General features: G+C 43.7%; 1 protein-coding gene across 8 annotated transcripts in view; it reads left to right on the top strand.

Annotated features, from left to right (window-relative positions):
* The window catches only part of DNAAF8 (dynein axonemal assembly factor 8), a 101578-nt gene that overhangs the window by 84574 nt on the left and 3906 nt on the right, over nt 1-13098 (top strand). For all 8 annotated transcript variants that reach the window (XM_064520514.1, XM_064520511.1, XM_064520509.1 and 5 more), the window contains 4 exons: nt 3030-3124; nt 4399-4519; nt 7118-7335; nt 8926-9011. In XM_064520514.1, the coding sequence (XP_064376584.1) occupies nt 3030-3124; nt 4399-4519; nt 7118-7335; nt 8926-9011 (520 nt within the window). The remainder of the gene's footprint in view (nt 1-3029; nt 3125-4398; nt 4520-7117; nt 7336-8925; nt 9012-13098) is intronic.

Raw genomic sequence — 13098 nt, 5'->3', positions numbered from 1 at the left:
ATGGTGGGTGGGATGGAAGATGAGCGATAGCTGAGAGTACTGGGCAGGGGGATGGGAAGTGTTGCAAGAGAAAGGAGTGTATGGAGAACCAAGAGTATTGCAAGAAGGTGTCTGGGCTATTGCCATAGGCGAGGAGCAAAGGATTTAAGTCAAAAATTCTAAGCATCACTAGTTTTTCTTCGGTGTGGTGCTGGTTGTGCTGTAGCTACAGGAATATAACAATGATAAAATCAATATTTTCTAAAAACATAGGTGAGCTAGCAGGAACAGTAAGCCTTCAGGTTCCAGAAGAACTTTTCTTTCAAGATACGTTGGATTAATTAGCTTTTTCTGCCCTATTCTGTGCTATCAAATCACCCCCTATTTCATCCCTATCAAATGGTCTTTTCAGGAGAATCGGTAGGGAAGGAAGTATCCACCATGTACAGCTTGGGGAGTAGAATCAACCCCTTGATGTAGAATCTCTTTTTGACAAATCTGATCATAATACTTAGGACCAAGAATAAACCTAGAGAGATCTTTCACCATTATTATTGACAGGACCTTATTCATGAGAGTAACTGAAGAGCAGGATCTGCCTTCACAAAAGAAATGCTCAGGGCTGTTCTACCAGTACTATTCCACTACCAGATCCTGCTTCTTTTGCTCTTAAGGATTAATGGGTTGTGTATCCAGGTTGTTTTGAGAATGAGAACTCAGCAGTCACGGCTAAGAATGGCTAACATATCCAAAACTTAATACACCTGTGCTAGGACTAGAGCACCCTTAGCATAACTCAGTTAAAGACTATTTTATATTAACAAAGGAGGCTTAGTCTCATCCTGTCTTTCAAGGGAGGTCACAGAGCGTTCACTGTGTTAGAGAAACCCTTAGATGTTTGCTTAGGGATTCCCTCAGTTCCCTGCTTCCTTCCAAGATGGGGCTGGCACACAGATGAGTTAGCTGGGAACCCGCCATTTATATGCACCTGCCCCCTGAGACCAGATTATGTGTTAGTATGTCAGAGCCAGCCTGACGGTTGGCTCACAAAGCTGTCATTACACACATACCAGGGAAAGGGATACAGCTGTAGCTAATGCACTCAATAATTCAAACTGAAGAGAGAATCTGGACTAGCTCACTATACCAAGGAGAAATCTGTCCTTAAGGAAAGGAGTATTCGTAACCCCTTGCACCTCAAAGAGCTTGTCCTCCAGTAAGGGAAGAACATTTGCAGACAAGTAAAGCAGGAGGAGCTTAATTGTTGCATGAGTGATAATCTGGGGACTGTGGAAGAACACCTTTCTTTCCTAGGAGGGAATACCAAGTTCCTTCAGTTTTGCCCCAGATGAGGGAGATCTCCAGCAGAAGCCTTCTTGCTGAAGTGAAGCAAACTCTAGCTGTGTGTTTTTCTCCCAAAGTGACTAGGGAAATTCAAGTAAGATGAAGACCAAATTCCAATGATGTAGTCAAACCGAGTAATGTAGTTTTAGTACTCTGAGACTCAACTGCAGAGGTAAACCTGCACTCCTCCCATCTCTTTTGGGCCTTATGAAATCAATGTATGATACTTCTTCTTGAACACAAAGAGTTCTTCTACATGCATCTTATACAAACTTATACCTGGAACAAAGTGAATGTAAAGTGTTGCTCTTCTACTCTGGAAGCATTTGTGCCCTATTTGCAGTGGCATCGCTGATACACACAATGGAAGATTTGACATAAAGATATGTAAAGGATATAGAATGACTTATACAATGGTGACTTACACAATCTTAGGATTGTAAACTACTGCATTAAGGACTCTGTCTATACAATACCTAGAATTATGAGGTCCCAAACATGGCTGACTGGTCTAAGAGCAGTATGGCATGATTTTTTGAATGTGTCTGCACATTCAAAGCCTGCAGAAATCATAATATTTTAGAGGATATTTGCCTTTTGTGTATTTGTGTCCCAGGAATATGGATCCGTGCCAGCACATTGACAATCTGTCTGAACTCCAGTTATATAGGAATAATTTTTCCTTCTCTAACATTTTCCACCCACAAATCTGAAAACATTTGGAGTAAAGCTTTATAACACTGTAGCTTTACAGGGAAATATTCAGATGCTAAGCCTGGAGGGACCTCTCAAGTCATTGAGTTCAGTTAATTCTCTCACAGGTACCCCATTATATATTCCCTCTCAGAAGCATTCACCCCTATTGGACGGTTGTTCCAGAACTTCACTTCTCTGATGGCTAGAAATCTTACATTTTCAAACTGAAATATATTCATATACAGTTTGGATGCATTTATTCTTGTGTCAATCCCTATGTTTTAATTTTAAGTAGTTCTTTTTCTTCTCTGACCTTTTCCACCTTGAGGTATTTATGGACAGAAATCAGATTCCTTGTTAGCTTTTTTATGTTGGGCTGAACAAGCCAAGATCTTTTAGTTTTAACTCTTCAAATTATTCACCTTTCCTCCTCTGATCCTCACACTCTTTCCCTTTGTCTGTTCCAGGCTGAATTTACCTTTTGTGACCAGAGGTGAACAGAATAATATACTGCTATAAGCAGTGTCTATATGAATTCTGATTTCTATTACTCTGTTGTAAATTGGAGCCACCAGCATATTTGGGACTTCCATTATTGTTACTAAGGACATTTGTTTTACTAACTAGTAGTTCCTTCCCATTCAGTAAGACCAGCCTGACGTGATCTGGAAGCATGGGAACAGCGATGCGGGGGTCGGAGCTGGTCTTCAAGAGTTTCATAGGCTCCTTAACAAGATTCCCTTGACAACACTGTTAAGAAAGAAGGAGTCTTGTTTACAGGAAGAACAAACTGAGCAATAATAGGGCAGAATCAAAATACTGAGATGACAATGGAGGTATTCTAAATATAATGGTTTTAAATGTTTGCTATTACTGTACAGAACAGCTGGCCTTTAAAGCAATTACTTCAGTAAGTTGCACATCATCAATCTCTCAGGAAGATGAGTGTGAGTCTAGAGAATGTTTAATTCATGGCCTGAGAGAATCTTCTCATTGTATTTATCTCTCAGGCTCCAAATCCTATCAAATAGCTGTCCGGGATATGAAGCTGTTTTTCCCAGAGGGGCTGTGCTGCGCTGACTGTCAGACATTAGAAGAAGAAGAGGTAGGAGTCTGCCCTTTCCTGGGAAGTATCCTGTTGCGTCCGAGCAGTGGCTTTGGCGCTGCTATCCCATGACTTGGGCCCTCTTACGCTGTAAATAATGTTTTCTTGCTGTGTTTCACCAACTGCCAAGTTTTTCTTCTCCTGTAGATGTTCCTACCAGGGGGTGCTAACTTTGTGTTGATCCAGACGATCTCAGTGGAAATGAGTGCTTTTTCGGATTCGTTTGTTCAGTAACCTGCGCTGTGGATTCAGGAGGGCTCAGAGCTGATGCTTTAGAACCAAAGTTCCCAGACTGAGTCAATGTCGCTCTGGCAGCCGGTCACGGGGAGGGACAGCAACGTCATTGCCAGTTGTTAAGACACAGTTGACCCAGAGGCTGTTTTTTACCAGCTTTTTTCATATAGCATTCGGGAACTGAGGTGAAGTGGGGCAGCTGATACCATAATTCACTGGATACCAAATGTCTCCCAGAGTCTGCATGCATCCGTGCACTCACAGCAGGAACCACTGCCACACTTACGTGGAAATGGTGCTGTCCCATGTGCCTTGCCAGTGGAGGTGTCCTAAAAGGGAGCACCAGTCCACAGCACTGGAAAGGACTGAGCTGACTCATGTAAGACATGTCATGGTGTAAAGTACAGGCCCAGTTTATAGAGCTGCTGGGTGTCTGCATCTTTCCCTGCTCTCCGTTAGAGGCATAAAGACTCAGGATCTTGCCCCTTGGCTTGTATTATAGGCAGCACTGAGAAACCTACTAGCGCTGGTGTAGCCCTCTCTGCTCTTCAGACTATGTGGATGCTGTCTCTGATTCCAAACTTCAAACCACCATAATTTGCCAATGACTAAAATGAAACAATAAGTCTTTCCTTTTCAAGTAGTTTTGGATTTCAATTTGCCGGTTCATTCAGAGACAGTCTGGGAACCACTATGCACCAGTGAGGCACTGGATAAAGATGTCAAAGACGCTCAAAGTCCTTGAGTTTCTGGCCTTGAAGATCTAGGGACAGAGACTTTACAAGGGTGTCAGGATGCAGGATCTTTAAAAGGATAACAAGGTGCCATACTGAATTAAGCCCTGATAAAGGGGAATGCACACAAAATGTTCTTGTAACTCCAGACAGACAGGTGTTTTCTAGACTGGCAATTACAGGAGTACACAACACCAACAGAAGCTTCACAGCTTGCCTGAATCAATACTTGAGAATTGTTGCCCTCCTGATTAGGTGATGGTGTTCACATGACTTGCTTCTCTCTCCCTCCCTTCCCTCCTGCAGATCTGTAACCTGAAACGTGACCCCATAGTTGGTTTGGAAATCAACAAGCAGCGCAAGATCATAAAACGTAAAACAAGAGAGCAACTCAATTTATCGGGCTCTGAGCAACCATGCGATCTTGGTAAGGAAATGTGTAACTCTTATTATAGATTGAGGCTGTTATTGATTAATTGAACAGCAAGACAAACCATCTGGTGGCAGCAAGATTTGGTATTGATGTCCTTTCAGATGACAGAGACAATTCAGAGCTGGAAAGAACAGCTCCAGTGGAGTCCAGCCATTTAACCATTTGCCTGCTAGGCCTTCTTTCTACTGCCCATGTTTTGATGGGTTTAAAAACAGGGCTGTTCAGAAGTACTGACCTGACTTCCTGCAGGAAAAAAAAAGCCCTGTCAACACAGATAATTCTCTGCTGAACTTTTACGATATGTTGCAACACTGGCTTGGTCACTATGGTTTCCATGTCCGTTCAAAGCCTGCCACAGAAGAGGCCAGGACGCCACAGTGATGGACCGTTGTGAGACCTTTTGTTCTGTGAGTTGATAAATAACATTTATGCAGGGAGTGTTTTTTGGCAATGTGGACATCTATCTCTTGGGAACTGGACTGAGATCTCATTCAGTTCCCACTAGCTGCTGAACAGCTGCCAGCTCAAAATGACTTCCAGTTAGTTCTGGCCTGAATTTGAGTCGAAGTTGTGGCTTCAGCAAGCCTGTAAGCCATTCACTTCCCTCAGATGCCTGCAGCTTCTCTGGGCCTTGCCTGTTGATTTTACTGGATAGTCACGTATGCAACAGAGGCTTTGATGCAACCCCTTTTATGTCAGGAGGTGAAACTCAAACATGGATGCTTCCATGCCGGGATTTTGTTGATTGATCCCAAGCCTTTATAACCAAGCAGTGGCCAGGTAATCTATCCATGCACTATTCACTGGGGAGCAGACATGTTTGAAATTGGATCATTTCCATTTCTGTAGCTTGAGTTCTGAAATGACTGGCAAGCAGAAGGGTGGGCATCCGAGAAAGTGTTCCTGTGCTACAACTGTTCAGTACGGTTCATATTCCCCATCGGTAAAGCTGCAAGATTGCTGTAGACTGGCAGAAGAGCATGATAAAAATGCTACAGAATTACAGACCGTTACTTCCCACCTTGAACCCCTAGTGATGCAGCACCTTTGAGGGTTGATCCCATTACCAACAGATGCACGAGACAGCACATGCAGAAATGAGAAATGCAAGGAGGGTGGTGGCAAGTCATGACCTTTGTCTCTGCCTTAATGAGAGCATGGCTGCTTGGTAGGCACCAAGTTACTCTTGCATAGAGCTCCCTGAAGGATTTTTCCCAAGGTAATCGCCAATGGATTCTTTCTACTGTCTTAATCTTGGCTTTGGACTATGCCCTGCACATGCTCCGTGAGCCTGACAAAAGTCACGTGTAAAGCTGTATCTTCTCAGACAAGCTCATTTTCTTGCATTGCACACTAATACATCAGGGACTGGCTGCATGAAAGTTTGAGGCTTAACTGTTGTACATGGTGAAGGGTGAGGCCTATCCCACATTACTTACATTCCCAAGCCACTATATGAGCACTGAAACAAGAGATTGGCGATTGTGTGTATGTAACAGCAGCTTTTCTGAGATGGCCAAGCTACCCTGCACATGGTCATATGACCTTCTCATCTGGGTAACTGCGGAGATGTGATCACATCATCGTGTTTCCTGTCTGGTGTTGTCAGCTCAGGCTGTGTTCAGAGGACAAAGCTGCAGGGAGAGGAGACTTGCAGGTGTTCCCAGTCTAATCTGTCCTCTGTTGCTATTGCTGACAGGCAGAGTATTTCCCCCAACAGGTGCTGCACAGTGGGAAGGGACCAGGCCTGAAGCACTTCTTAATTTTTAGAAGAGATTGTAAGTGAAAAAAGTAATAAAGAGTGAGTTGTGGAGAGATGACAAGCATTCTGCAGGCTTTGTACAGCCTTGTCTTGGGAGCAAATCTCATGATCTGCGTCCATAATTTCCTGCTTCATGAGAACCTCTTATGTTTTTGCTTTGAATATGGCTAAGCAGAGTGAAAAGGAAACCAGTGCACAGCCCTGATGTGTTAGTGTCTAAGAAAACGTTTTTCAGAGAGTTACTGTCCTGGGAAAGCAAGTACACGTGATCTCTGAATTGTCAGGCACAATATAGTAAGCGCCTCCAGCGAGCCAGACACATCATTCACGTTACGATCTCATCTTGAACACTAGAGGTAGCTCTTGCACACAAAGAAACCTCTCCCTTCAGCAAAGAATTATCACAAAGCTTCTGCCTAATAGACAGATTTATCATAGGGAAAATATGAAATACATTAAATTTTATGAATGCTGATCAGAATTACATTTTGGATTATAAAAGCAGCTGGATTAACAGATTTCTTTGCTTGGAAGAAATTAAATGGAATAGTATCTCCTGTAGCAAATCAGCAGCTGTCCTTGTCTGACTCTTGAAATGGGGTCACTACTGCTGCCTTGTGATCTCCAGATACGTACACGTAGGCATACAGCAGTTTGACAGTTTGGGATGAGCAGTCACATCTGCGAACATCCCCAACAATGTAACAATGCCTGAACATCTCTGATCTTCCAGTTATTTGTCTGTGGCAGGGAAGAATTATTTAGAGGGCTAGCAGTTGAAGGGGTAGATATAAAACAACCATCTGTTTGTTTTGATCTTTTCCCATCAGACCTGCCATGGCTTGATACCCTCTGCCAAACCACTTGCCTCATACTGCCTGGGATAATCCTGCGGGGTTCAGAGCACCCACCTTATGTTGAACTGCTTGATCAGCTTATTGGCAGAGATTTCACAGTGACTGGAGTGCGGCTCACTGTCCTGGATGCACCACAAGCTCATTGCATCTCTGAGACATTAAGCAGGACAAAGTGCAGTGTTGCAGCAAAGGTAGGAAATAGCTGGAGCTGTGCTTTGCTTCCTTCCCCAGGAAAGAAGAGCCATCTTTATGCAGTGCTGTGGTAAGGTACCCATACCAGCTCTGAGCAAGCTAGCTTTGGTAGCAGTATTAGCACAGCACTGCATCTGAACTGTAATACCACTCATAAATAATTTGGGCAGAGTGCCTTGCTAACTAGTCCCAACCTTGTGTTCCTATACTTCTGCAAGCTCATTGACACCTAACCTTGACATCATTATGTGCAAGCATGCCCTTAGTTTGAGTGACACATCTCTATTAAACCTTTCATTCCATTCACCTATTGGTGCACAGTTGCTACTGTTAGGCTGTTGTATCCTGTTTTGTTCTTCCAAATAAATACAGTTTCTATTTCCCTCTCCGTAATCACACCCCATTAATCCTCTTCCACAATGATACATAACTCTTCCACTTTTTGGACTGTGCCCTGGACTTCTGGGCACAGATTTTGTTTCGCCTCTCCGTTAGTCAGTGATGACAACTCAAGCCATGGTCCACAACAGGGTTTAAGCAAGTGCCCAAACTAAGCATGAGCTGTGCTTCTGAGGCCAGCAGATGATTTGCTTTACATGAGGAGAGTATCTGGCCCAAACTATTTTTCTCTTTGCACTTGGTCTAGAAGAAACCCTCCATTTCAGGAACCTGACTAGAGCAAAGCAGGGAGGTATAATATGTGAGAAAGTGCTGTCAAGAGCACAGAGTAAACAACAGGGGAAACTGCTTATGCTGGAAGTAGCTCTCAATGAAGGGCTGTCAGAGGCACACAGCAGTCCCTCTGAAAAAATACAGACAAACATTTGTGTTTGCAGTCCTTCAGTTATAAGAGTCTTAGGTGTTACCTATAATAAGAGCAGGTAAGATCTTTTCAGATTGTGATTTTTTAAACTGACAGCATCCCTTTGAAGTGTATCTGTATAGAATAGCAATTACATCTAGCATCCAATTAGCCTAAGCACTGGTTTGTTCTCCTGCGGTTCCCCTGAGGATGCCATCCCTCTGCACACAGGAATGTGCACAGCTCTCTAGGAAGGACAAAGGGAAGCAGCGTGTTGCAAGCAGAGCTGTGGCAGTGGCACTGCTCTCCTGGCGATGGAAACGCTTCCTCTTGTCAGAGATTAATTCCTCTGGGCAGAGCTGGCGTGTTCCCAGAAGGGCCTGATGCTGCTGAGCCAAAGGTGAACATTACAGCATTTGCTTTCCCTAGCCGGAAGGGAGATGGGCTCCTTCGAGTAAGAAGTGTTCCAGCTGCAGTATCTCAAACATTTACAGTTGTTATCTGTGTTCCTGCTTCCAGCAGACTTATTGACTGAATAACACACCTAAGTAACCTGCTCATTTTCACACTGAGAGGGGGAACAGGAGTAATAGTATGCCATAGGAGCAGGACACCTAACAGTTCAGATGTAATACTCTCTCAGTTCGAAGGAGTCTTGCACTGTGTCTTTCATCCCCTCACACAGCACACAAGCATTTATCTATGCTGTCAGCAGCTCATCAGTGAGGCTTACAGACTTATTTAAGTGGATATCAACACCAAAGCTCTGTTCTTCCCTCTCTTACAGTGTTCCCTCTTAATGGATGGTTTGTGTCTGGTGTTAGCAGCACAGAGAGACAATGCAGTCATTTGCTTCGACTCCCTGCTGGACAGGTAAGTGAGGATGGCATCACTTTAACAGCACTTTTTCACCACTGTCTCAACCCCCTATCAGAGAGCTTGTGATTTGAGCAAGGGCAGCCAACCTTCCTTCTCTATAATTCACTTCCAGTTTAGATTCTCCTGAGGTTAGGTGCCTCTCAAAGGCAACCCATTCTTCATAAGTTACAATTTTTCCAGTGCATCAGCACCTCAGAGTGTTGCTCAGTTTGGAAGTCACATGTCCCATACTGAGGACCCTAAGTAGTGGCTCGTGGTGTTCGTCAAAAACTCAGTGTGTCTGTGAGACTTGGCAGCATGGTTCCACAGATGCAGGGAAATCCCTAAAATAAAAGCTCACATTCAGAATAGACCTGCCGAATCGATAAAATTCCTAGGAGAAATATCTTAGCAGATTTTATGTTTGCTATGAGAAAAAAAATACTTAAAATAAACACCAGCAAGCAAAATCAAAAACCAGCCTCTTAAATAAATCACCAGAAATGCTGGGTAGAGGATTTATAAGCCTGATAAAACAAACAGAACCCCTCTATTGGGACTGATTAGTGGAATAGAATGATTATCAGGCTAATTAACCCACTTACCCCAAGAGGGAAAGTTTCCTTGTTAGAGGGGCTGGTATTTGGCAATGTGATGTGCAATTCATGCACATGGTTTCCTCTGGGAAAGGAAGCCAAGATGTGTTTTCAGACACATCCAGCATGGAGCAGTCCTACAGCCACACTGATTAGGCTGTCATGTCTTTGGCTGTTCCGTCCAGAGGACTTCCAGACAGCACCATCAATGCGACAGAGTAGGAACTCAAAAATGCTAGAGTTTACAAGCATCAAGGCGATCAAATCCAAACATCAGTTGGTCACACTGGGGAGTTCTTGTACTTTGATCAAATTTTGTGGTGCTCGGTCACAAGTCCACAGTGAGGATGGAGAGATGGAACAAATACCATAAGTTAGTTTTCAAGAATGTTTTTAAGCTTGTGTCAACTTTTAGACATTGCTCACGTTCATTTAAAATCTCACGCTTGGGCGCCACATCCCAAACCTCCTACCCAACAAGTTACAGCACTGAGCGGAAGCAAAGAGCAAGTTACCTAATAACTTTTTAGTGAGTTTCCTTCCACCTTTTCTCTGATTTATAGGAGAAAAGGATCCGTCAGAAATCCCAGAGATCACTGCTGAAGGTGAGAGAGTGCCTGTCAGCAGAGCTGGGACCAGATACAGAATCCCCCAGCTCTTTATTTTTCCTAGATTATTGCTCAGCATAGTCAGGGATGCTGCATAGCAAAATCCATCTGCAACATAGCACTTCCCAGTACCGTAGGTTTAACTTGATAGACTTCAAGACTGCCAGTCCCAAGGCAACACACCCAGAGCAAACACTGCAGTGGCTTCTCACTGCTGCTTACAGTGAGCCGCAGGGTTGAGGAGTAAATGGCGAGGAATAGGTGTGGACACTGCCAGTCATCTCAGCTGTCTCTCACCCCTCATCGTGATCTATGCAAGTGCAGCTGTCTGTACAACTTATAAACTTTCTTGCCAAACTCCAAAATACGTGTGCATAAATTATGGCTGTTAGGAGGCACTCCCAAATGGCGAGTTCCACTCTGCCTCTTACCCCAGTGCCAGAACTGGTGATTGTGCAGCCATTTAAAAATAGCCTCACAAAAAAATTATGATTATGTCTTTATGATTGATGGTGCCTGTGGAAGGGAGAGGCAGCAAGGTGTGCCCAAGGATGGGGAGCAGGAGAAGCAGTGATTCTCAGAGCGATTTAAGCCAACGGTGAGATCATACCCTTATTGCATCGCGCAAGCCATCATGGTGTTAAAAATCAACTTTGCAAATATCTTCAGAAACCCAGCCTGACTTCACTGGTGTCTCATAAGGACACTTCATGCTAAGACATCTTCATTGCTTAGTTTATAAACATTTCAAATTAACATGTAAGGTTAATTACTCTTATGACTCCATCAGCAGGAGCCACGTGACCTTTCTTGCACTAAATAAAGCTCTGTATATTTGTTTCACTTCTATTGCCCTGGTCCAGGATTCCAATAAAATCGCCGGCTCTGGTCTGCATTTCAGCTGCATTGCTGAAGCACCACTGTGTAAGGGACCTTTTTATGGTGCTGTGAGTTGATTCCCAGCTGAGCCGTATTACTTAGGCTTTGTGCCACAGGGAGAAACATTGCCATCTGTGTGGAAGCCCGGACAGGGTGTCAGAGGTGGGCTGTGATAAGAAGCAGGAATCAGGTGTTGAGAGGGACAGTGTAGGTGCTGCTCCTATAACTGCCAGTAGTTCAGAGCCTGTTAAAACTTTTCTGAGCCAACTCTATCAGTGGCACATCAAGGAGAGATGTTCACTCACTGGAGAATGTGCTGTGCAGAACAGTTGCCTTAGAGACACAGACCCTCATAACTGTATAAAGATTATTGTTTATGAACAGCAGTACCCACTCCCTCCATTCTCTGGACATGTATGAAGAAGGGATTATTTCTGCTCCAAAGGGCAGGAAGAATAGAGTGGGGGACAAACTTTATGCAGGTGGGGGCACAAAAGCAGCCTGTGAGCTTGACTGCTTGACTGCAAAGAGCGGAGCCAAAGCAGGAATCTGGGATAATCTGGAAGAGTGCCAACGCACAGGGCAGAGTGAAGTAAACATTCGAAGGAGGTGAGGGGAAGCTGAAACACAGCCTAAGAGCAGTAGGGACCCAGGGGAAGAATCCAAAGATGGAAGTGACACAGTCCTATCCACAGACAAGGAATCATGATTTGAGGCTTACCTTTCTTGTTCTGCCAGCATCCAGTTACCTGGATTGCCAGTGTTAAGCATTTGAATTTCCCCTGTCATAACTTGTTTTTAAAGCCAGATTTCCTAGCTGCAGGGTGGCAGAGGGAAGAATTTATAAGTAGATTCAAAGCAGCTACTGGAAGAAAGGCATGCTCTGCTTTTTATGCTTCTCGCATGACATGCTAGATTTAGTTACCTTACTAAGTGACACTGATTTAATAGTGATCACACCAGAACTTGTTTCTCTATGGTTCTTTGAGCTTTTTAAAAATAATGGCTTTACTTGAAGATGCTCATAAGATTGTTAGGACTTAACTGTATAGTGCATGGTCTTCAGGAGTTCACCTAGTTAACATCGTACTGAACACAGTAAGCAGTGATTGACTAAAGCACACGGAAAGCCTAGCTGTTTCAGAAGCAAATCTGAGTGTAGACTGGGCCTTGTACCTTCCCATTTTTTGAGAAGGTAGTGCAATCAGAACAGAAGTCAAGTGATTAGGAACTTTGCTAGATGTTATTCTGTCTGAAGAAACATTCTTACCAAGTGTTAATTGCCATCGGTGGGGAGTGATGTTATCCCTAGAGGAAGCTTATCTCTGGGTGCAAATTTGCACAGTGCTTCAGAGTGGAAGGAGGTGTAGAAATCAAAAAATGAACACACAAGGTGTAAAATACTGGAGCTGTTGAAAACCACTGAAGGGAAAACTGTTGCCAAGCACAATACCTGCTTATGAAGGAGTGGGGAGTGATTTCAAAAGTATCTGGAGAGTTTTCAAGCCTCAGATGCTGACTGTGGATGGAGTTAGTTACAAAGGCAATTTTGAGATTTGTATCTTGCCTTTTAATTTCTCTTGAATACCTTGTGTGGTCAATTCATGTGTGACTTCCATGAGCCTGAGAGTGCTCAGAGCTAAACAAGGACGAGTGAAGCAGACCCTGCTGCTGAGGGCAGCTCAGAAAGCCCTGGGTTTGTTTTTTGGGGAAAGCACACAGATCATCTTTGTTGAGAAAATGGCTCTTGCACAGAGCTTAAATCTCTAGATGTAGGTATATTTCCCACTGCCCCAGAGACCTGATTATGCAACAGGTCATTACTGTTTGTTTGAAGGCTTATATTTTAAGAATCTAAATCCATTTATACAAAGCTTTGTACAACCCCGGATTTATCTGTGTAAAGAAGTTCAGTAACAGATGCACATGGCCAGAGCTGCTGGCACAGAACATAACCCTCCTCAAAGCTAGGTCATCTGCAATGTCTGACAGCTTAGATGGCAAAGTAACACTTGCTTC

This window comes from Dromaius novaehollandiae, chromosome 14, assembly GCF_036370855.1.
Source record: "Dromaius novaehollandiae isolate bDroNov1 chromosome 14, bDroNov1.hap1, whole genome shotgun sequence".
Taxonomy (NCBI): domain Eukaryota; kingdom Metazoa; phylum Chordata; class Aves; order Casuariiformes; family Dromaiidae; genus Dromaius; species Dromaius novaehollandiae.
Note: the sequence above shows the minus strand (reverse complement) of the source record. Positions and strands in the feature narration are given on the sequence as shown.